The sequence below is a fragment of the Pelodiscus sinensis genome, chromosome 14 (assembly GCF_049634645.1).
Source record: "Pelodiscus sinensis isolate JC-2024 chromosome 14, ASM4963464v1, whole genome shotgun sequence".
NCBI lineage: Eukaryota > Metazoa > Chordata > Testudines > Trionychidae > Pelodiscus > Pelodiscus sinensis.
This window is the reverse complement of record NC_134724.1, coordinates 24,617,214-24,642,921: the sequence shown is the minus strand read 5'-3', so window position 1 is coordinate 24,642,921 and position 25,708 is coordinate 24,617,214. Positions and strand designations below refer to the sequence as shown.

General features: G+C 44.6%; 1 protein-coding gene across 2 annotated transcripts in view; it reads right to left on the bottom strand.

The window, feature by feature from the left end:
* SCG3 (secretogranin III) overlaps positions 1–25,708 on the bottom strand; it is a 50,967-nt gene that overhangs the window by 7,223 nt on the left and 18,036 nt on the right. The window contains exons 9-11 of one of the 2 annotated variants that reach the window (XM_075897243.1): positions 7,848–7,931; positions 6,537–6,665; positions 2,104–2,184 (exon numbers count right to left, since the gene is read on the bottom strand). In XM_075897243.1, coding sequence (XP_075753358.1) covers positions 2,104–2,184; positions 6,537–6,665; positions 7,848–7,931 — 294 coding nt within the window. The remainder of the gene's footprint in view (positions 1–2,103; positions 2,185–6,536; positions 6,666–7,847; positions 7,932–25,708) is intronic. The other variant, XM_075897244.1, reaches the window with a different exon arrangement.

The following is a 25,708-nucleotide window of genomic DNA, read 5'->3' as shown; positions in this document are numbered from 1 at the left end:
CATTGATCCACAGAAAAATCAGTTGGGCACCACACAAGGGAGATGCAAAAGAACTCCAAAACCCCCAACCCTCACTGAGGTGGCCCCCAACTCAGACTCCTCACTCCTTTGGCCTTCCAGCCCCAAGGGGCAAAGGGAAGGGACAGGGAGGACTGAAGACTGAGGTTCAGGTCTTCCCATAGGTTCCAGATGAGGGATTTTTCCAGATCAGGGGAGGTTATTTCAGGCCCCGTGCTGCCGCCCCCATACTGGGCTTCCTGGGTCCCCTTTGCCTTGAAGCCCAGCTGAGTGGTGTCAGTTCCCTGAGCCCCGCCCCCCAGCCTAGCTGAGTCATGTGCCACTTTTCCACACCCCCTCCCCAGCCCAGCTGAGCCGCCCGCCACTTGTCCACACCCTTCCCAGCCTCCCACTTGCTTTCGCATGCTCCCAACTGGCAATGCCTCCTGATGCTGCTATTGGCTGGATTCCCCAGCAGCAGGGAAAGCCTGGTAAGTGTCCTTGACTCCTATATTCCCCCCAAGCTGGGGGAGGAGGAGGAGAATCAGCTGCACAGCCGCTTCTAGCTGCGTTTGGAGCCTGGGGACTTTCTGGGACAGTTCAATGTTGTGCGGGGCACCAGGAGAGGACATTAAAAATCGAGACTGTTCTGGGAAATTTGGGATGGATGGTCAGCGTACCTATGAGTAATGCCACAATGCTCTGTGATTCCTACATGTTTTCACCTTGTTTGTTTTATGTAAGTTTATGAAACAAAATCTGCAGGATTCGTTTCCTGTTAAAAGGGTGTCAGGAGGAGGAGGGAGAAAAATTGTTCTCCTTAACCTCTGAGGATAGAACAAGAAGCAATGGGCTTAAACTGCAGCAAGGAAGGTTTAGGTTGAACATTAGGAAAAAGTTCCTAACTGTCAGGGTGGTTAAACACTGGAATAAGTTGCCTAGGGAGGTTGTGGAATCTCCATCTCTGAAGATATTTAAGAGCAGGTTAGATAGACATCTATCTGGGATAGTCTAGATGGTACTGGGTCCTGCCATGAGGGCAGGGGACTGGACTAGATGACTTCTCGAGGTCCCTTCCAGTTCTAGTATTCTATGATTCCTGCTACTTGGAAAGGGACACACACAGCACTGTACATAGAGGTATATAAAATCATGAGTGGTGTGGAGAGGGCCGATAAAGAAAAGTTATTTATTAGTTCCCTAAATAGAAGAACTAGAAGACCCAAATGAAATTAATGGGGAGCAGGTTTAAAACTAATAAAAGAAAGTTCTTCACACAGCGTGTAGTCAACCTATGGAACTCCTTACCTGAGGAGACGGTGAAGGCTAAGACTATAATAGAGTTTAAAGAAAAGCTAGATAATTTCATGGAGGTTAGGTCCATAAAAGGCTATTAGCCAGGGGATAAAATGGTGTCCTTGGCCTCTGTCAGAGGCTGGAGAGGGATGGCAGGAGACAAATCGCTTGATCATTGTCTTCAGTCCACCCCGTCTGGGGCTCCTGGTGTTGGCCACTGTCTGTAGACAGGATACTGGGCTAGATGGGCCTTTGGTCTGAGCCAGTATGGCCATTCTTATGTTCTTACAATGCCAGTATAATGCCACTGGGTTTCCACAGATCCATGCATATATTAAAAAGATCATCTTCACTACTGCTAAAAAATAGTTCTTTCAACACTTCTCTTGATCTCCTTGTGCAAGACTGACATTCAGGGATTTTTGTGGAGTTCTTATGTGGGGGGAACAAGGAGTTTATTTCCAGCAAGTTGGTCAGCATAAATTTTGTGATTCAGAGGCAGTCTGGACCATTTAGTTTTTATATTTTGTATTTGTTCAGTGGAATATTTATATATATTTCCATAAGATTCTGGAATTTTATAAGAGACGGTTTGTATAATTTTTACACATAGCCTATATTTGATCCAAGACTACTTCATAGTAATCCTAATGTCACTAACTTTGAGGCTGTGATCCAGACTTGTCCATAATCTCACAATTTATATTTTTATTATTCATCTCATTTTATGAAGATAATCTGTATGCTCTAATTTATAAAAACAAATTGTAATGGTGTCCTCCCCAGTGTGCAAGATTATTTATTTCATACCTTCTTTGTTTCCTTGCTTGTCGTGTTTCTTTAGCCATTCTATGTTCTTCCTGATGGCTTCCAAATATGCCTCAGCTTTCCCTTGAGGAACAGATGAGACACAAATCAAACACCCTTCATCAATGATTAATACAGCTTGTTTAACAGAGAAAACTTGGCTATAGGGGAAGACAGATTAACACTATTATTAGTTTCCATTTAAGGGACTAGCTCTGTCATGTTTATTCAGGCAATATTCCCATGCATGGCTAGCACATCCTGTCTGTAAGAGATTAATTAGTTCTGATAGGAATTTATGGCCATTTCCTCCCTTTGATTTGTGTGTGTAATTCCTATAGATATCAACAGATATTGCATGCATGGACAGGGGTCATTCTGTGGTGTTTAGATCACAACAGCTGTTAAGCAAAGCTTAAAGTTTGAAGACAATGAGGTATGATTTTAATAAGACTGAAAGCTTTGTGCATCCAGCTCATATAGTAAAAACATCAGAAACCTCGTCTATTGCCTGATGTAACAGTGCACATATAAGACTGTGATATTCTGAACGGCATAAGACAAAACCTACCACCTGATATGCAGGCACTGTATTAGCTGAGGAAAGAAAAGCATGAAAACTATATAATCTCTTGTTACAGCCTCTAGATTTTGAATTTTGAAATGGTGTCTATTTTTAGCCCCAAAAGCACACAGATCAAAACAAATCCCTGAAGGGAATGTTACAGAGAATTCTTAACTTGGTTATAGCTTTAGTGATGTAACATGCTCATATGTGTCATAAAAAGACTAGTGAAATTAGCTTGTGGAAGACATCCTGCCTACTGTGCATGTCTGATCCCATCTGTAAGAGGATACAATAGTAAGTATACTGAAACCTTTGCTCTAGGCACGCAGAATCAGGGTGGAAGGAAGTGAGTCTGTGAAACAGCAAAGCATGTTAAATGAAGAGACAGCGGGCCAAAATTCTCATTTAATTTATACCCGAACAGGCCCAGTGAGTTGAATGTGGTTGTGAAGGTATGAGAACAGAATTTGGTCCAAACTGGATACATGCTGAATAGACATAACCACTAGTTAGGATATCTTTCCTCACATCGTTGAGTCATTCTGCAGTTGTGCGCTCTTTGGACTTCTTACTGCTCCTGGATGTTCAAATAGCCACAGCAACAAAAAGTATTCACTTCGCTCTGTGCTTGGCTACAAGAATGCACCTTATCCTAGTGCTGCCAACTTGTGTATAACGACATGTGAACCGTGACCTCTTGGCTTGATTATTGCAACTATTTATATCTAACAGTGAAACCACATGTGCTGAAAAAGCTCCAATAGATATAAAATGCAGCAGCTTGGTAACCAGGTTGCCAGGAACATATTGTCATGGTTCAACACTCTCCGTACTGGCTCCTCAGTGAACACGGAATCCACATCCATGATTCTTCCTTCATATTCAAAGTCCTCCATAAGTCTGGCCTCAGTTACCTAACAAATGACCCGTCTCTGCAACCATGATCTCCCATGACAGCTAGCTGCTACTGGAAAATTAAACCTGTTGACCAACAAGGAGGCTTCTGAATGTAAGAGACAGACTGTCCATTGGAGATGTAGTTAGACTATGAAACTCACCTCAGCAACAGATACAAATAACCATAGAGCTTGCCAGACTAGTAGCCAAAGGCAGAACAAAGAGCATAGCTTTTTCTCAGTAAGTATCACACGCACGTACACACACACACACACGACCTACCCTCTTGCACACACAAACCACCATTTTTCTATTTAAGTACTTGGGATATGCTGTAATACTATGTGATGGGCACTACAGAGGTGCCTTAACGCAAGAAATTTGGCTAAAAATGCATTTGTGCTTATGTTTGAATTTTGGGGGCCATTCTGTGTTTGAAATACACACTGGCGAGACACGGTGTCTTTCATGGGTTTGCTGTGTGATATACGCCAGATGAGTAGGGTTTTTTCCATTCACTATGGATTTCTGAGGAAAGAGTAGCTTATGGCCAGGCTGACCTGCCATGGCATGAAACATTAAATGCTGTGTTGAGGCAGCTGGGATCATAAAAGGTATCAATGCTCCATTTCCTCTTTCAGCTGTTAATTTGCTGTCATAACATAAAGTTCTGAACTCAGACTGGAGCAGTCAATATGCTCAGTCCAGAATAGTGAATGAACTGATAATCTTAGGTCACTAAAAAGCCACAGATGCAAAGGAGCAATACCTCACTGCAATAATGTATTCAAATTCATTTGATCTAGTTCCTAATGCAAGCTGTAAATTCCATAATAAAGGATTATGGCCCCAGTTCAGCTAGACACATGGGTCTGTCTATTGAAAATTAGGCGCTTGCTTAAGTACCTTTCTGAAATCAAGGCCTATCTGTAGAGGCTTAGGAACAGTATGAAACAAAATAAAATACATTTAAGGAGACAAAATGAGAAAACAGTATTGTTTGCTAGCGGGATCTCTGAAGTAGGTTCCTATTTTCTAGATATTACACTAACTGCTAGTTGCATGTGCACTGAGTTCACAACAATACTAATGAGCAATTTTCACTCAGCCACTGGGATTGCTAAAGAATCATTTTAAGGAACTATAATATATTCAGAAAATGGTAATGGACCAGTTTAATAAACTGATCCTTTTTTTTGCAGATGATGGACTCAATTTTATCCTTACAGATACCAGCAGGCAAGTCTGTATAAAGAAACTGTTGTCAAAACAAATCAAAGACCCAATCTTGTTCTCTCACTGGACTCAACAATAGTACAGGCAGTCCCCGGGTTACGTACAAGATAGGGACTGTAGGTTTGTTCTTGAGTTGAATTTGTATGTAAGTCGGAACTGGTACATATTGTAGGGGAAACTCTAGCCAAACATTTCTCCAGAGCTCAGTTTTATTCTCCCACACCTCACTTCCCTCAGTCCTTTATTCTCAAGCTGAGGTGTCTGCTGAGAAAAGCCGCTCTGCGTCTCCCTGGTCTGCTGGGGGGGAGGAGGGGGACGCTAGCTTCGTGTCTCCCTGGTCTGCTGGGGGGGGAAGCACCTAGTGCGGGGTTGCCTCACAACGTTTGTAAGTAGGGATCCGATGTAAGTCGGATTCATGTAACCCGGGGACTGCCTGTATTCCATTGACTCCACTGTACTCAGCTGCACTATCCATGCTCTCTAAAATATTCATGTTTTAAATAAAAGAATTTGCACTGAGAAACTTCTCAGGGCAGAGACTCTGTCTTCCTCTGCTTTACAGAGCCAATCATGTCTCTTGTTCACTTGAAGTGTATGTGCAGGACTGCTGATGCAGGGAGGGAAGGCAAAGGGAGTAGTTGCACCAGGGCCCAGAAATTTAAAAGGGCCTGGGGTTCAAGGCTGCTGCTGTAGCTGTTACAGTGGCAGTCGCCCAGAGCTCTGGGCCCTTTAAACTGCCAGCAGAACCCTTACAGTGCAGTCTGGACAGTGCTGAAGGCTGGCTACTCCTAGCCCTGCCCCTTCTGCCCAAGATCCCACTCCTTCAAGGGTCCCAGAGCCCGGCAAAGTCTTTTGCCAGCACTGTGTATGTGTAACTAATTTATGTTACATAGAATTATGCTCTTCCACAAAGAGGCTGCTGATACAGTCACTAGAGTAGTTTAAGGATGCTAATAATCCTCCCAGGCTGTTTACAGGATTGGTAGTAGGGAATACAGACTGCTGAATTTAAGCCAAAGTACTAAATTAGAATGGTCATTTCTCAGTACCAGCTTATGTGAAAGTCCTGAGCAATTCCAAAGAATTCAGAGGGCAAAGAATATATACAAGGAACTTCACAGTGCAGTGGGGAAGCATTGACTCTGCTGCCACTTAAAGAAAAGGGGCTTCACTAGTTGGGCTGAAATTCATGAAGGCTGGCCTCCCGGCAGAGTTGGGTGCATTTGGGAAGAGCAGGTCACATGTGCATGAACTGAACTGTATTCATATTAGCTCTGGCTGAACATTTTCATCAATGGGAAAATGTTTTCTGAGTAATTGAAAATATTTATGAAAAATGTCTGTGGTCAATGGAAAATTTGGATTTGGTCTTCAAAATACCATGCACATGACAGCTCAGCGAGTGAGCGTTGAGACCCAAGAGCTGAATAGGAGTTGGCCTCATGCTCGCATGGAGTGCTAACCAGAGGCCAAATGGGCTTGTCTCATTACAGAATTATTCTATACTGTATCCAGTGTTCCCTCTAAACCCTGCAGCACCACAGCTTCACAGGTGATTAATCAGCCGCGCCCAGTTAGAGTCTCAGGGCTCCATGCATAAAACTGTGCTGCTGAACAGCTCAGAGGGATCACTGGCTGTATCCATACATTTGTGCCACTTGGCTGTGTATATAACCCACTGCTAGCCTGACCAGAAAAAAAAATCATTCAGTGCACAGGCTAATAGCAAGAGTACCTTTTGGTTCTTCATTGTTTCCTGCTGTATTTTGTTCTTCCACTTTTGTGGAATCCTTCAATGTTTCATATTGCTTTTCCATTTTAGCTGCTTCTTCCTTTGTACTGTCTGCCTCTTCATTGCTCTTATCTAAAGTTGCAATCAGAATATTCCCTTACCATAAATGTTTTGAAATCACATCATTCAGTGCTAAGCATTAGCAAGTTCTTTGGGAAGTTCGAAGACTTTGACTATTGTTTCAGAAAGAAACTCATAGAAGCCTGAAGGTCATCTCCTGCCCTGGTCCCTGAAAATGCTACATTTTCACTTGCAAACACTAGTTCAATTAAGATATAGTAAAATGCATTTCCTAAAGCAGGGATGGGCAACCACAAATAGTGAGTGGGCTGCATGAGTGGCGCTCCTTCATTTCAGTGGGCTGCAGCAGCCCACAGCCTGCTGGGGCTTCACCTGCAGCCTCGCAGACCCTCTCTCCCCTGTGCCTCTTGTGCACTGGGGCACTGGAACCCTGCACTTACCTGCTCATCCCTCTCCTTCCCAGCACTTTCAGAGGAGTAGCAAATCGCATGATTCATGCTTCTTCTCTGCTCCTCCCCCTCACACCCAGAGCTGGAACACTGGGAACAGCTGACTGACAGCCTTCCAGCTCTGAGAGAGAGGGGGAGGATTGGGGATGGAGTGCAAATCAGGCAATTCATGACTCCTCTGAAAGGGGGAAGGCATAAGAAGTGTGGGGCTCCATGCCCCAGTGTGTGAGAGGCATGTGGGGGAAAGGGACAGCCTATGGGCCCGGCCACAGGTGGAGCCCCAGTGGGCTTCATGCAGCCCGTGAGCTGCATGTTGGCCACCACTGCCCTAAGGGCTGGTTTCAAAGCTCATGGAAGATTATGGAAGTTAGATAAGGTCATACAATCCATAGAATGGGGCCTGTCTTTTTCCTCTTCTTTCTTGAGTTTGATTGCCTTGCAGTCAATGCAATATATCAAATCTAAGGCCTCCAAAGCATTACACATGGGTTATCCTTGTATATTGGCAAGACTCACTGAAGCAAGGAAAGTCCCAGCTGGAATAAGGATACGTGTGAATAAAGATTTGGAGGTTTGGGCAATTATGTGACAAGTCCTCCCTCCTAGTATAAATGCCATAGCTGAAGTTCTAGGCACATAGACAGCACTTTGCAGGCTCAGACCCTTAAATTACCAGTCTGACATCTAGTGCAAATTAGTTTTATTTATAACTAAATATCTTGAACAACAATCAATAATGTGCTATTAAGCAGTGATTACAAGGAGACAGGAATAGAATAAATACCTGTTAGTAGCTTGTTTCTGGTGCTGGTTAGAGGGCCTTCAAGTTTACTCTTTGTCTGCAGAGCTATCATTGCATCCAAGTTTTCTGGGAAATGAAAAAACCTAATTACTCTCCTACTGAAAATGATAGTGCTCAGATTACCCGCCTGTGCAAGAACATAGTTAAATTGCCCAAAGAAAACAAAAGGATTAAGCAAGGAGTTAATTCTTGTCACTGAAGATATAACATAAAGGCAATTGATTACCAAGAAACAGAATAGCTTTATTGCTACAGAGAACTTTGAATGTTTTTAGCTAAGAAAATATACTATAGCATGATAATATGAGCAGCAAATAATATCATAATATTAATATGCATAAAAGATAGCAAGAGAATGTAGATCTATTCAGATTATTTAAATCACCCAGACTTCCATTCTGATCAGTGAATAAGCTGGCAAAAAATACAGCTCATATTCTGCCTACCAACTGCTTGTGGTGTAAGGAATGGATGTGTGTAATTACAGAAATTCTCTATATCAAAGCTACAAAAAAGCAGGTTTCTTTTTTTCTGGAAGGAGAATATTCCTCTAAATAGTTTCTCTGGCTATGTCTATACTACAGTGTTATTTTGAAATATCTTATTTTGAAATAACGCGTCTAGATGCAAAATGCATTTTGAAATAGCGTTTTCACACTGATGGGACACTGAATTTAATTCAAGGCCGGCCGGAACTGGTTCTGGCAGGGCATCAGGTCAGGAGTTACCTTGTGTGGCTGCTGCTTGAGGCTATCTGAGACATGTGCTTAAAGGGACTCCCCCCCAGACAGCCGGTTCTAAGGTTTCCCTGCTTGCTTGCCTACCTCGCTGAGGGACAGCAAAGCATTTTTTTCGCTGAGTGCTCTGGTTGTCCTCACTCAGGACACCACAGCACTCTGCAGCATAGAGCCGGAGCTGCCCCTGGGCACTCTGGTGCTTCTCTTGGATGTGTTGCTGTGAGCCTGGCAGCATGTTCTGCAGGCAGTAACAGTCTCCTTGGTGTGCTCTGCTGGGGGCTTGTGCATCATTCCTCCCTCACGTCCTTCCACTTACCCCTCCCAGTCCTCCTTCCTGCTGTACAATAAAAGACACGTGTTCATTACAACAAAGCCTCTTTATTGAACAAAACTGGTGTGTGGGGGGGGGACCTGAAACTGAGGTGAGACTGGGGAAAGAAGGTGGGAGAGGGGAGGAGTGAGGGTGGGAGAGGGGAGGGGGAAACCTGGGAGGAGGGAGCTGGAAGGGGGAGGCAAGGAGAGGAAGGGAGAGGAGAAGCTCAGGGTTGGGGGGGGGTCTCACCAGCCTAAGTGTCTCCCAGCACCACGGGTGCGGGGGCCTCGGCATCCCTGGGAGTGTGGGGAGGGTGGAGAGGAAGAAGCAAGAGGGGGAGAAGGAGTGGGAGGAGGAGCGGTAGCTGGGGAGGCAGCAGGGGTTGGAGCAGCAGGAGGCAGCAAGCTCTGCCCCAGGGTCGATGACCACCTGGGGGGTACGGACCATCATGCCCTCCAGAATGAAGTCCACAGCATCAAAATAGGGGTAGGGGTCTGGGTCTGCCCCTGGTTGGGAGCTGCCTCCTGTGGTCCTGGCACACGCCTGCTGCAGCTCCTTGATTTTCATGCGAACCTGCTCCTGGGCTTACACGTGGCCTTTGGTGGCCAGGCTGGCAGCCATCCGCCTGTAGATGGTTGGGTCCCCCCATTTAGTGTAGAGATTATGTACGTTGGAGGCATTCCCCCAAACCTGAATTAGGTCCCTGATCTCCGCACTGGACCAGGCAGGCTCCAACCTTTTCCAGCCCCTGGCAGGCTCCTGGGAGTTGTCAGACTGGTATGGGGGAGCGGTGGAGGGCTGGTTGGCACTGGCTGCCTGGTTCATGCTCGGGCCACTGGGGCAGGTGCAGCGACTTCTGGCTCTGGGCTGGCAGGCTTGGAGCTGGCACAGGCACTGTGGCCAGAGTCTACCCCTTTAAGGGCTCCGGGGATGGAGAGGGGGAGAGGAGTTTTCTTGGTTGTGCCCAGAGTGGCCACCAGGGCACCCTGGGAAGGGCTGGAGGCCCCCTATTTCGAAATAAGCATCTACATAGTGCTTATTTCGAAATAGCAATTTCAAAATTGGTGCTATTCCTTGTGGAATGAGGTTTACCAATTTTGAAATAAGCCCTCCATTATTTCAATTTAATTTCAAAATAGTGGTTTGGCTGTGTAGACGCTGGTACAGTTATTTCGAAATAATGGCGGTTATTTCAAAATAACTTTGCTGTGTAGACATACCCTCTGACAACTCCTTTTATAGTCCAGTTGGGAAATTAGTCCAGTAAAAAGGTTTTATGTGATATTTAAAGTGGGATAATCTTTTACAAATCTGATTAGATCAAAACAGCATTTTTACAAGTGACACAAGACAAACATTGATTTAAAAACTCAGCAGACTATGGTGAATTTACACAGCCCTAGGGGTATGTCTACACTACAGAGTTAGTTCGAACTAACTTAGTTCGAATTAGTTAATTCGAACTAAGCTAATTCGAACTAACGCGTCTAGAACTAAAAACTAGTTCGAATTAGTGTTTTGCTAATTCGAACTAGCACGTCCACATTAAGTGGACCCTGAACCGGGGTTAAGGATGGCCGGAAGAAGTGCCGGCAGGGCATCAGAGGAGGACTTAGAGCGTGGAGATGCTGTCTCAGGCTAGCCGAGGGCTGCACTTAAAGGGACCCGACCCCCACCCCGGACAGACAGTTCTCAGGGGTGCCCTGCTTGAAAACCAGTCCTGGCTTGGAGTGCCCGGAGTGCCCACACTGGGCACATCACACCACTCGGCCATCAGCCCGGCTGCACTTGCCGCAGGCTGCCATCTGGGAAGAGGGGGCAATTGGGGGGCTGCAGGAGAGCTTCCACCCCCAGAAGCCCGCAGAGCCAGCCCAGTCCTCCCCATCGGGGGCTCGTACCCCATTCCTCCCTCACCTCCTTCCACTTACCCTTCCCTAGCCCCTTTTCTTGATGTACAAAATAAAGGACAATTGTGGTAAAAAATGGAATCTGTCTTTATTGAACAAAACTGGGGGAGACTGGGAAAAGGAAGTGGGAGAGGGGAAGAGAGAGGCTGGGAATGGGGAGGGCAACTACAATGATGAGGGGTTTGGAACAGGTCCCATATGAAGAGAGGCTAAAGAGACTGGGACTTCTCAGCTTAGAAAAGAGGAGACGGAGGGGGGACAGGATAGAGGTCTCTAAAAGCAGGAGTTGGGTGGAGAGGGTGCATACAGAAAAGTTCTTCATTAGTTCCCATAAAGAAGGACTAGCGGACACCAAAGGAAAGGAATGGGTAGCAGGCTTCGAACTAGTAACAGAAAGTTGTTCTTCACAAAGCAAAGAGTCAAACTGTGGAACTCCTTGCTGCAGGAGGCTGTGAAGGCTAGAACTAGAACAGAGTTTAAAGGGAAGTGAGATCAAGTCATGGAGGTTGGGTCCATGGAGTGGTATTAGCCAGGGGGTAGGAGTGGTGTCCCTGCCCAAGGTTTTTGGAAGGCTGGAGAGGGATGGCACGAGACAAATGGCTTGGTCACTGTCTTCGGTCCATCCCCTCCAGGGTCCCTAGGGTTGGCCGCTGTCAGCAGACAGGCTACTGGGCTAGATGGACCTTTGGTCTGACCCAGGACGGCCATTGTAAGGTCAGGGCTCAGGGTCGGGGGTCTCAGTGGACCACCTTGATTTTCATGCACACCTGCTCCTGGGTGGCCAGGCTGGTAGCTCTCCTGCCCAAGCCGGCCACTTTCCTGTGCCTAGTGCGGAGATCGTGGACGAGGTCCACGATGTCTGCACTAGCCCAGGCGGGTGCCCGCCTCTTGCGGTCCCGGGCAAGCTCCCGGGAGCCGCCAGCCTGGTCCTGGGAAGAGGGGGAGGGCTGGGGGGCATCGGGTGGCTGGCTTGAGCCGTGCCAGGTGCAGGGTCTGCTGGCTGGGTGCTGGCAGGCTTGCACCTGGCACGGGCACCGTAGCCAGCCCATGTCCCTTTAAGGGGTCCGGGGCCGGGAGGGGGGCATAGAGTTTCCCTGGTGTTGGCTAGAGTGGCCACCAGGGAAACCTGGGGAGGGCTAGCCTCTCACTAGTTCGAATTAAGGGTCTACACAGCCCTTAATTCAAACTAGCTAGTTCGAACTAGGCTTAATCCTCGTAAAATGAGGTTCACCTAGTTTGAACTAAGCGCTCCGCTAGTTCGAATTAAGTTCGAACTAGCGGAGCGCTAGTGTAGCGCCTATCAAAGTTAGTTCGAACTAACCTCCGTTAGTTCGAACTAACTCTGTAGTGTAGACATACCCTGGGAGACATAGAACAAAGCCTTAAAGATTTTCAAAGCACTAGTAAGCAAACTCTTGTAACATATTAAAGTCAAAGCAGAAATTGGCTCTTAGAAATAAAAATATAAACAATTCATATATGATCCGTTCATATTAGTAAAAGGAACACAAACCTCCTTTAGATGTTATCTTTAATTATACACATGCAAATGATCATGCAATCATTTAAGCTTTCTCTTGTATATTGTGGCATTAGTCTAGGATTGCTTGTTCTTTCAGCAACCTTTTAAAAGTACAGTTGAACATCACTCCACAATTCTAAACCAAAGTAGCTCTGAGAGATTTTTGGGTGCTTTGATTCTGACTTTTCCTTTGTAGAAATAAGTGAACTACTCATTATTGGCAGAGTAGATTATTATGGGACTAGTAAAAGCCTTAAATATTTTAAATCATATTTTACTTGTGAGGCAATGAAGAAAACACCCAGAGCTAATCACTTTACCCATCATCTAAGAGCATGCTTTTCCAAAGGTGAGAAGTCTAGTGCTGCAGCAGCCTAAAGGTTAGATATTTCAGAAACACACTTTACTTCACAACAGATAACCAAAAGCAATTGTGCCTCACAGCTGGTGAGATTTATTGGAGTCATCCATATTTAATTTACATAACATTTAAATGGCAGTTTGTTGGCTGATTTTGAATATTTGCTGGTACAATATTTTGCATGATTGCAAATTTGTTCATTATACAAAATTAAGTTTCTTTGTTAAAAAACAAACAACTTTTCATTCATTATACATTTCTGTAATTCGAGATTGTGACCTTGCAACATTTGCTCAGCTAATGAAGACTGGATTTGGTAAACTGTTGGATGAGAGATCCACAGAGAAAAAATAGTGTTGAAGGAAGTCTAATTGATGTTTTAGTAATCACCTGCTCCAAAGCTCATTGAAGTCAATGGGAAGTTTCCTATTGACTTTCATAGTCTTTGGGTTGAGCCCTCAATGTCATTTTTTATTGTGAAGCTGTGCTGTGCCAGTAATCCAGCATGGTTCTGGAGGCTGCTGTGCTGCAGGAGGTAGGAGATCTTTTGGTTGAGATGTAAAATTGCTTGTGTTCATTAAAGAGCCACAACAGTTTTCATAAGAGCTGTTAACCCTGGAATTCTGGATTAATTTAAACCATGTAAATACATTTATTCTAAATTCCCTTGCAGTTTCAATGAAATAAATTATTCTCATTCATATTCGGTCTTGTGCTGTTGAGAAGTACTGCCACTTCTTTTAAGCCCTAATCATAGTGCAATAGAAAGAATGAGTGTAATACAAAAATGATAGCCAACAAAGTTAGATAAGTCATTATAAATACATAAAGAAACCAGTTACTTTAGAAAGAGACTGTGGCCTGGTTCACACTACCATTGAAGGTTGGCTTAGGGTACACGATTCCAGCTATGTAAAAAATGTAGCTGGAGTCAATGTACCTTAGCTAAACTTCAGTGCCATCCTCATAGTGGGCACGTCTAGACTGTGGGTTTTTTTTTTAAAGGAGATATGCAAATGTGATACTAATTTGCATATCTTCTTCCGATCACTTTTTTGAAAGCAGGTTTTTTGAAAATGAAAGTAGTCTAGATGTTTTGGTTTTTTTTAAACCAAAAAAGTGTAAAATTTTTTTTTAAAGGAAAAGTGTTTTTTTTCTTTCAAAAAAGGTTTTTTTTATGAAAAAAACCACATCCAGACTACTTTAAGTTTTGAAAAAACCCACTTTAGAAAAAGCAGTCAGAAGAAGATATGCAAATTAGTGCTGAATTTGCATATCATTTTTTGAGGAGTAACGTTAGTTCGAACCCAGAGGTTTGATTCGAACTAATGCGTCCCGGAGCGCACTTCCTGGTTCGAATCTGCTGGTGAGTGGAATAGCGCACGAGCAAGATTATGCTAGTGAAGTGCGGGATATTTAAATCCCCGCTTCATTAGCAATTTTGGTCGTCTACATTTGCATCCCTAGTTCGAACTAGGGAGCAAGTGTAGACATACCCATTGGGATTTGAGCACAACAGTTTGCATTTTTTTGTTTCATATACTATGAGTTAGCTGGTGAGAAAGTAGAATGAACCAAAGTAGAATGTGTGCCTACGTGTAGCAGGAGCAGGAAGAAGGATATTAGGCAGTGAACAAAGGTTCCATTTAAGGTTGCAGTGAGACATTAACAGGTGATTGGTGAGACTTAATAAGGAAATGGGGTATGTGACTAGCCCCAGGTAATCTTGTTAATTTCACTCTCTTTGATTTGCACACTTTTTAACTGTATAAATGAGATAGCTTGGGCATTGCTAGAGAGACTCATTCTCCTGTCTGTATTGGCGAAGCGCTTTGCTAATAAACAGAGTAGTCAGCTAAACTGTGAGTCCAGAGTCTAACTTGCACAGTGTCAAAGTCCATTAATGGGGAATACAATGATATGTTTTCACATACAACAGTGAGGATTACCACTGATAGGTCAGGTTTTTATTAAACATGATTCGTTGCCTCTTTTTCCCCCAAAAATTAATCCTCCCCAACAGTTTGCATTTTTTTGAAGCACGTGTGTTTCCACCAGATGTGGATGGACCACAGTTGAATAATGTGTCCTTTGAGTTAAGTTAAAGGTGTGAGTCATCTTTAGAATTGACATGTAGCTAAGCAACTAAATGCCCTATTTGGTGGTCTAACAAGATCTGATGACTTTTCTAGTCTGGTTACCCTAGCAACCTATTTGTTACAGAGTAAGAACTCAGAAAGGTGTTGACCTTTCATCAGCCTGGCCAACCATGCTAATCAACAGAACAAAACAAGAATTAAAGAGCTAATGGATGTGACCTAAGTTAGTAAAACAACCATCCCAAATGCAATAGGCATTCAGAATGTTTACCTAACATGAACGCATTGGTGTCTAATGGTTACATACAGAAATGAACCATCAAGAAGATCTGATTTCTATTCCCAGATTTTCCACTAGCTTGCTCTTTCATCTTGATTGAGTCACTGGAGATGTTTTCCAAAGTGGTTTTGCAATTTGAGACATCAAGAGCAAAATTTGCAGCGGTTCGTAGTACGTGCATATCCCTTTGACTTCAGCTAAAAATGTGAGAACTCAGCTCTTCTGGAAATCAGGTCCAAAGTTTCTCTAACTGGGCACCCAAAAAACGAAGGCACTTAAAAACAGAGGCCCGTTTAAAAATGTTTAGCCTTCCACTCTCTCTGCTTCACTTTTCCATTTGTAAAATGAGAGTAATATTAATCTGTTCTCACAACCCTCTTTGAAATTGTTGGGTAAGAGTCAATTATTGTTGTGAGAACTAATTATTATTAGTTGAGTGACTAAGGACTTGTTAGTGGTCAGTGAGTAATCTGCCCATGCTAATGTCTAACTGAATGAATAATGAAATCCAAAGGTGATACTTCTCTTCCTGTGTATAGATCTTTTCATGACGATTTCTGGGGTTTGTAACATTTCCTGGAAACAGGGGTGGCCCGTCCATATAGGTGAATTAGGCAGTCGCCTAAGGCGTCAAGTTAAATGGGGAGCCAAATGGTGGTGCAATATCATTGAGGGGTTTAGAGGTGGGGGCGCCGATTGCATGGTTCACCTAGGGCACCAGTTGCTGGCAGCTAGTCTAGGGCCGCCCCTGCCTGGAAAGAGCTAATTTCTTTGCATCATCAACCTGTGCCTAAGAGGCATTTTCACATTCAAACCTTGTTCACTTGTCAACTTAATTTGAAAACTGACCGATGACAAAAATTTATGACATGAAACAACACTTCTTCAAAAAGACCTGTTCTTGTATGTTCTTCCCATACCACATAGAAATGCTCGTGTTTTTTTTAAAAGAGAGCGTGATGACTATAGTGCCCGATATCAGTCAACCACAGGTAAAGAAATCAGTTTTACATACCATCGCAAGCTTCAGCCTAACAGTTTGTGCAGAAAGTTGCTGTATGTTGATGCATACTTTAGTCTCCGAAAAAAGCACAGCTCTCCCAGGGTCTCTTGCTTCCTGCAGTGGGTGATCCCAGAGATCTTTCAAGCTCTCTCCATCCCTCCCAAAACTGAAAGTCTACTCAGTATTGGTTGATGTATTGACTTGTGTATATATATGATTTACTGCTCCCTTCTGCATGGAATGTCAGACCTGCTCAATAATTTGAGCCAAATCCTGCTCTCTGTTACGCTGAGGTAAACACAACTCTGCTGACTTCAGTGGCTTTTCACTAATGAAACTGAATGCAGAGTTTTACCATTCATCAGCTTCACTTATGTCTCGCCTCATCAAAAAGGGAATATATCAGGGGAACCACGAATTGTGAGTGGGCCACGTGAGTGGCCCTCCTTTACCTCCGTGAACCACAGCAGCCCACAGGGGGAACACCATGAATCAGATCTGGGAGGGAGATGGAGGTGCAGGAACAGAGTCTGAACCAGGTGATTTGTGGCTCCTCTGAAAGTGCTGGGAGGGAGGGGGAGGCATAGGCAGTGCAGGGCCCCGGTGCGTGGATGAGGGATGCAGCCAAGGGGTCTCGACTGCAGGTGGAGCCCCAGGGGGCCACGTGCAGGCCACAGGTTTCCCACCACTGGGTTATATGAACTACTAGTAACTAGAGATGGGCCTCCAGCACTGAACTTGAGGTAGGTTACTGTCATGGTGCAGAAGCAGCACTAGCTTTGCTGATGGATGATTCACTCTTGCCCACAGACAGGAGAAAGATGTGCACAGTGAGACATTCCCAGATCTGTCTGTAGCATTTGTTATCACTGATCATGGCCTGCCACTCTTCTTCCTCAAAGGGAAGAGATGCAGTGGCCCACATCCTTCCTGTAGGCAGGCTACTGCAGCAGAGAGCTGTGATATGGAACTGCCCCTTTACCTCCAGAGAATTCACTTGTGGAGTGTCAAAACTCACTTCCATCCGGGTTAACACCCACACCGAGTTAACACGCGCATCATCATTTCAAATGGCAGTAACATTCAGACAAGTCTCAGCTCTACATTTTCCTTACTTCTGTCACAAGAAGCACCATTCCCAACTATCCCATTGAACAGCCATCACCTGCACTGTCCCAGATGTAAGTAAGATGACTGAAGCTGAACCCGGACAAGAGAGAGGTGGCAGCGAGAAGAGAGAAACACTTTAAACATCAAGCTATTATTGTCACATCATTTCTTACCAAGGGAGTCTGCCTCCATGTCATCAGCTCAGACCACAGCTGTTAGGCCCTTCTAAGACACTGTTGCTATGCTGTTTGCTTGTTCCCCAGGACCATGGAAAGGGTACGTAAGTAGAGGGATTTGACTGGAGAGCTGAGACTCCATCATCTGAAGAGTGCTACAGCCACTTGAGTGACCAGATCTGGAGTTAGTGTATAACCATCAACACCCCAAGGGGCACCAGTAAAGGACTGCAACCCTAACAGTCTGCCACTGGCTCGCAGGCTGAGGCCTGTACTCTTGCACGAAGCTCCAGCTGTGCTGTTCTATGACTTTGGCTACATCTAGACTGCAAGCCTCTTTTGAAAGAGGCTTTTTTGAAAGATACTTTTGAAGGAGCCTCTTTTGAAAAAAAGCATCTAGACGACAGCCAGTACTTTTGAAAAAGCAAGCCGCTTTTTCGAAAGAGAGCACCAGGCAGTCTGGATGCTCTCTTTCGAAAAAACACAGTTTGCATTATATAGCACCTTTTTTTGAAAGAGCACTTTTGAAAAAAGGCATTATTCCTTGTAAAACGAGGTTTTCCGTGGTTGAAAAAACTGCCGTGTTCTTTCAATTTACTTTCGAAAGAACGCAGCAGCAGTCTCGATGCTAGGGAAGTTTTTTCAAAAAAAGGCCACTTTAAAAAAAAATACTGTAGTCTAGACACACCTTTTGTGACCTCCAGGCCATGCATAGGCATAAACATCTGCAGAACTGACCCCAGCTACCTAAGGGAATGCCACTCTTTCCATGAGGATAGCTTCCTATGACAGCTACATTCTGCCAGGCACATGGAACTGTCACCTTCAAGAGGAGGGGTGGGAGAGCAGGAGGCAGGGCTTCCTAAACAAAATTTATGGCACTATATAATGTATGTACACCACGTGGCCAGCAAAATCCCCCCCGGAGAGAGGGGTGTGGCTCCTCCTTACTGCTGATCATCAGAATATAAGGACCACTGGAAATTCAAGCAGAGTAAATGATTTAAGCCTTGTGAATGTGTCATGGATGTTTCTGCTACTCTTCCCAACACTCTCGTCAACAGGATAGTTTTACAAATGAATGTGTAATGTCTGCTTTAGAATCTGCATGAGCAGTGTCACAGTGTTTGCACCCTCACCACTCAAGACAGTGTCATGTCATGTCACAGACCCTGGGGTGGGGGCATCATGGGATGAATCAGTCAGGAGGGGCAAGCTGATCTGAAAGGAGACAGCTGCAGCCTCACTGCTCTCTTTGTAACCAGGATATCATAATGAAGAGGGTTTTTATAAGTGTCAGGATTTCCTTATTTGTTCCTGTTTAATCCCCTTCCACAGAGACTGTGCATCAGACTAACCCTCTCATGCAGCTCAAGATAGCTAGATGCCGCTCCCTCCAGAGCAGTGGTTCTCGACCTGTTTACCATATGGAAGTCTCTATGGGTATGGCTAGACTGCAGGGTTTTTTTTTTTGGCAGAAGAGCAAACACGCTCTTGGGAAGCCCCTGTATTCCTCGTTCTATGATGAAGAATGGGACTTTCGAAAGAGGGGTTTTTCTGACATTTGGTCCAGTTTAGATGGGCCAAAAGTCGGAAAAGCTTCTTCTGACAAAAGAACTGGAAAAAGGTACTCAAAATGTCGAGCGCATTTTGCGTACCTTTTTCCGACAAAAACTTGTAGTCTAGCCATACCCCCATTGTGGTGTGGGTCACATCCACACAATATTTATTATGTGACTGGGATGGCCCTGATGATGTCACATGTCTTGTAGTTGTATGCTGATTGGTCTGCAAGTGGCTGGCAGGCTGCAGCTTGAGAGGATTTCAGCAACATCACTTCTGGGGTTAGCCAGATGGGAAATCTCTCCAGAGCCATGGGATTCAATTCCTCCTCCGATCTAAGGCCTGGTCTACACTAGACCAGACAGGCCAGCTGAAGGTATGCAACTCCAGATATGTAAAATTTGTAGCTGGAGTCAGCATACCTTCTTAAACCAAGGTTGGTGCCATCCCCGCAGCAGGAGGATGACAGGAGCAAACACTCCCATCAGCTTCCCTGACGCCTCACAACTGCGAGGAGGACTGATGCCGGTTGGAGCTACCCTCAGCAGTCGATTTATGGGTCTTAACTAGACCCACTAAATCAAATGCTAGAAGAGCGATCTCCAGCACAGTGAGTGAAGTGCCCTAGTCCCCTCCCTGAGCTGCTCATGCTACTCATCAAGTGCTTTAAATAACATTCTGACAAGATGAATTGTGCAAAGGGCACTGAACTGGGACACAGGTCATGTAAACACAGCTGGAGCTCAAAGGAAGGAATTTAATTTGGGAAATTCAGACATATGGCGCCTTCCCCCTCAGCTCAACATCCTAGTCTTAATCCCATATTTATGGGTTTAGTTCTCTGCTGTGCCTATAGAAACACAGTGACTCCAGAAGGCAGTTCTTATGCCGAGCTGTTAAATAACAGCAAATGGGTAGAAAAATGCTCCAGGATGAAAGCAGCTGGCTTTCAGGAATCAGAAAAACTAAATTAATGTGTCAACAGAGCAGCTATAGGTCTGGCACTTATCGCAGCAGATCCACGGGGAAGTGGGAGGAAGTCAGCAAAGGGAAATGCAAGAACAGCCATGACATTTGCAAGAAGAATGCTAACTTTAAATACAGGGAGGAAATGCAGTATCCTCCTTTTAGTTTAAAGGGCATTACACGGAAAGCCAAGGAGGGGTGAGAGATTCAATGAGAGGGACTAGTAATGCTGAAACAACTGACATCTCTGTACAGTCAGTCAGCTGAGGAGGCCTAGCCCCTATGGATACGCTGTGATCTCACATGTGACCTCTTTCTTTGGCCCAGATGCCCACATCAATGCACTACAATATGGGCAAGCCCCTGTGGCATCTGAGTGCCAGGTCCTAGGCTGGCAGTCACATGCTTTTCATGCTGGGACTGTCAAAGGCTGGCTCTGGAGTCATATCCACCACTCTCCCCAGACTGAAGAACTCCCACTTGAAGTCTCTGGAGCTCGGGGAGGAGGGCGGGAGAAGTGTAGCTTCAGGTCATTACTGGCATTTTTGTTTAGGGACAACTCAGTGCTACAGTGTCTCTGGGAAAGCAGGGAGATCTTTTGACCTGTTTCACTGTTGAACTCAATGACATCCCCTAGATTGGCTAAGGAAAGCTGCCCCCCAGCCTCCTACTACACAGGAGTGTATCATAGGTGGCAAGTTCTATGGCCCATGGTGCATGGTCACCAGAAATATTCTTGGCGAGGGCTCAGCTCCACCAAAGTTTGGGGTCTGGTCTCTCTCCCAGCCCTACCTGCTACTCCCAGGAGATTTAAAATGGCCCGGGGCCCACCACCGGCAGCGCAGCAGGGCTAGAGCACCCCCAGCCTAGAGCCTGCACCCAGCACCTTCATCCCCGAACCTGCACCCCAGACTGTCTTTTCCACCCACACTCCCTCCCAGAGCCTTAAGCAGGTGGGATTGAGGGAGTGTGAGTGGGGGACGAGTGCAGGCTCTGGGCCTTCTGGGAACCATCACAATTTCTGCAAATCTGCTGCCCCTGGACTGGATCCAGACCATTCCTTTTGTGCCTTGGTATGGTGCAAAGGAATGGAGTTGGCCCTCAGGACTCAGCAGAGCTGGCTGGGCAACACGTCCCTTTTTTGAGACGGAAGGCACAGGGGAAAACTGAGAAGTGACCTACATTGTGGTGAAAGTTAAACATTGGTGCATGTGTCTAAATAGGTGCATGTAATCTATTTGTTGATGCGGGGGAAAAGGTTTTACTGGAAGAGCAACTGGCACTGTGTAATGAGGGGTAAGATAAGGCCTGATTATTTTCACAGGGTACCCTCCTTATATCACTCCTCCTTATATACTTCTGCCACAGCGCTCATCCTTCTTCCTTCCCCTCATCATGTAAATTACACTTATGCTCACCCACCTATATGTATCCTACCTACATCATCAGGGAGGCTTTCCCTGGCAATACAGCTGCAGTAATAGAGAAAGAGGAACATGCTGCAGGACACTTTTCTACTCTCTACGTTATGCTGTTGGCCCAGTCCTGCTTCAATATAAGTAACTGGAAATGTTGCCTTTAGTTTCAATGGGAACGGGTTTAAGCTGAGTGTCTGCAGTGACTGTATTGATGAGCACTGCACAAACTTGGCAGTGTACTCAGCTGTGTCCCTGTGTCTCCCAAGAAAAGGCCAGGTTATATCTGCTGGGCACTGGCCTGTGTGGAGTTCTGAGGGGCACCATTCGGGACAGCCAAGAACAGAATACCCACTTTAACAGCCCAAACAGTAGCACAGAATACACAAGAGCAGCAGAGCAAGTTAGTGCCCCATGGGATCCAGGGTGTATTTCTCTGGGATCTGCAGGGTGTCCTCAAACCTTTTTACCAGGAAAAATCTTTGCAGCTGAACCACATGGAGAGTTGTGGGTCTTCATTCCCCTCCCGGTGGAATTTCCTTCAGAAAAGCTCAATTTGGCTCCAATATAGCGTTACAGAAAAATTGTACTATGAGTAATACCTTTACAGAAGGGCCAAAGTAGCTTTAAACACACTGGGTACGTCCACGCAGGTGATTGCTCATAAGGAGGCTGTGTGACTACCTCTGAACCCTCTACCCACTACAGGTATGTCATGTTGTTTGGAATCCTTCTCTAGATTCCCTCTGAGAAACAAATGACAAGATGAAGGAGAGATACAGGGAGACATCTGTTCATGTCCAGTTCCAACCAAAATAATCTCCTACTCAGTTGTGGAAGGGGATAGAGAATCCAACAGTGATTCAGAGCTGAAGGAAGGAGGTGTGAGAGAGGTGGCTCTGGCTCCGAGTTGAAGTAAGGAGGTGGTTCTGACTCAAACACTATAAATATTGAAGAGATGGAGCCATATTTTCATTCTTCCCCTTAGCCCCCAAACTAGTTTGCTTTTGGTTCTGTGCTGGGCATTTAATTGCTCTATATATGCCCCTGCTGCATCACCTTTAACCACAACATGCTAACTAAGCAGGTTAAGAGGGAAATCCATCAGAGAGCAAATCCACAGAACGCTTACATGTTTTCCTTCTCACTGCCCTGTTTCCGTCTCTCCTCCTTCATGCTCCCCTTCACACTTTGGTAGCTACTCAAGACACTGATGACAGATCATATGCTCACAACCCAACCAGTCATTCTGGGTCATAATGGCCAAATCCTCCCATTTATTATGGAAGCGGCAATATGCCTACATGAGTCCTCGTTTCCTCCTTTTCTCCCCTTTAGCCCCATACTCTGCCCACTCCCTGATTCTGCTGTTGTAGTCTTACTCTCCTTTATCTCCAAGCTTTTATCCATTCTCATTCTCTGGGGACAGCTTGGCATTTCCCATCCACCAAGGCCATGTCTAGATTAGGAACAGGTAACATGAGTTACTTCTGCTTAGGATACTATTGCATAGAGCAACAAGTTCCCTAACTGCCCTCTCTGCATGGTCATGCTCCTTTTTCATGGGCAACCTATATTGAAGGAACCAGAAGTGATTGTGCAGGGGGAGGAAAGATACTATGTAGATGTGTTTTCTTATCATGCAGACTATGCCTCCCAAATTCCACTTTATGTGGACTCTCTATGAGTTTGCTCCCTTCTATGCTGTACAAAAGCATGGAATGTAGACCCTTAATTTGGATATTGAAGATAAAATGACCCATCCAGATCATTACTGGAGATAAAATACAAAATGTCTAGCACCAAACCATAAGTCTCTTTCACTGGAGCTAAAGGAATAACTCCATTAGCTGGTTGCAGTAGTAGGCTCTGATCTTATGTTCACAACCCACAAGTGGGGGATATGATACATTAAGGAAGCATGTTACACAACACTTAACCTACACTTGGGGGATACATAGGATTAGCAGTTCACTCACTAGTGCAGATTACATTGGATTGAGACAGTAAAGGATACAATTGTTACCATTTTACTCCTATAAATGCTATGCCAATGGATAAAATGGAACCCCCTGTTCTATAAAGAGCATAGGTTAAGTGTTAAATCCCTGATGCCATATAAGTATTTGTCCAGTTTCTCTTAAAGCTCTGTTTAAGTACACTCCAATATTTATTACAAATATTTTCCAGAATTATTATATTCTGGCTAATTATTTTTAGGACTTTATTTTGAAATATAGTAATTCATTATCATATTTAAACAAACTGGAGCTCTTTTGGGAGCCATGCTATTAGTCTGGGATCCTGGGAGGGCTTCCCACGTAATATGTAGATTATTTTCTTTATGAATTTAGCATCAACATAACTCTTCCATAGGGACAGTGGGATGACAGATTAACCTGCATCCATCCATCTGTCCCCTCACAAAGAAAGCAATCCTAGTCTCACAACCAGTTATAAACATCATAGTACAATTCTGGATTAACTCCAGTTAAATTAAGCACAATTCAGCACCTTAAGAAATGATTCACCTACATGGAAGTACCCTGGGGCAATAACCAGCGAGTGGGTGGAAATCTACATGTAACACTCTAGAGAGGCTCTTTCAGCACACAAAAAACCTCCCTTTGTGCTGTTCAGCCTGTGCATTACCTAACTATTTATCTCACCATTATAGAAACATACTGCAGATAGGAAAGACAAGCTGTCAAAGGGAAACTCCATCATTTTTCTACTCAGATTCTGTTGGAGTCTCTAGCCCCTTCCGCAACTGAGTAAGAGATTACTTTGTTTGGAACTGGACATGAACAGATGTCCCCCCACATCTCTCCTTCACCTTGTCATTTGTTTCTCAGGGGGAATCCAGAGTACAGCAGAAGAAAGCTACAGCAGGAAAGTAATATGTCCTTCATACTCCAATATTAAAATGGTGCATTGCACAAGCTTCTATACAATGTGGCCTGGACCCTGTCCTGCTGAAGTCAATGGGAGCTTTGCCATGAACCTGAACAGGAGATGAGGCCAATTAGGATTTCTAAGGGGCACTCAGGACTTGGCAGGATTTGAGCCTTTAGTGATCAGTCTCCAACTCTTTGTAGACCATTCAGGATCAGCTAGTTAAATAAATAGAAGCCTAATCTTCAGAGTGTAACCTTAATGAACTATGTGTCCTGTTCGGCATACAGTACACCAACCTCCCCACTCTGAAGGGCTCTTACCCCTTTCCACTGTTCAGAAACTGCCTGGATTCAATCCCCACAATAGATTTTCAAAGCAATTTAGACACACATCTACAATTAGCTTTAATGACAGCAACTTGTCTAAATCTTACAGACTGCATCATCTGCCACTTTAAATACTGGGTTTTGAGCAGCCTGTGTTAAAAGGGATGTGTACCATCAGTCTATTTGCTTTATTATTTATTAGGTACCGAGGGGCATGAAGTATAGAGAACAGCTGTTTGCCAGCTGTGCATCACTTTGCATCAATTTTCACCCCAAGTCAACTAACATTCCTAGATGTCCCTGTTCCAGAAATTCTGCTGCTCCTCTCTGCTCCCCAAGCCAATGAAAACAGATCTCCCATACACCAGTTTAATATTTGAAATGCATGCATGCTTCCTGGAATTTCTAAACCCAGGCAGTAAAACTGTATCCTATAGCCATGTTGTCTCTTTTGCCCTGACATCCTTGATACTTTTTTTTGGCTGCAAATATTTTTACTTAAATAGTGTCCAACTTACATAGGGCAGAGGTACTCCCCAGAAGGAATCTGTAAAGGGGAGGAGTCCCTCTGGAAACAAACAGAGTTTTGCACATTGCTGAAGAATTCCCCTCTCCCCCCAACCCTAACCCACCCCTGCCAAGTGTGGCATCAGTGTTTAAAAAGTGGAGAATGTTGGGAAGACAGCTGGCATTCTTCCAACAGCAGAACAGTTGCCCAATGTGATGTATTTTGGATGAATGCACATTGTATCTTCGTTTGTTCCAGCTTCTCTTTAATGCTTCCCGACTTGTGCTTTCTGAAACACGCATTGTACATGCTAAAGTATGTTACTGGTTTTACATATCTATTGTTTCTTGATGTTTGGCTTCTGTATTATGGATTACATAAATCACATTGCAAGACTTTCAATATGTATTGATTTTATATATTTAACTATCAATTTTGTTTTTCCTCTGTCTGTTTCCCTTGTACCATCCTTATGCTATATCCTGTGTAACAGGGCTAAACCTTATAGCATCATTCACTGTTGCAGAAAGACATTTTCCCCTGGAGTGGGATACTGAGATGATGACATAATGCTGTGGTTTCAAATCCCAAACCAGCTGTTACTGGTAGATGCATTTAAACTCACTGCCTGTATGTCCATAGAAGAGACATAAAAGCTT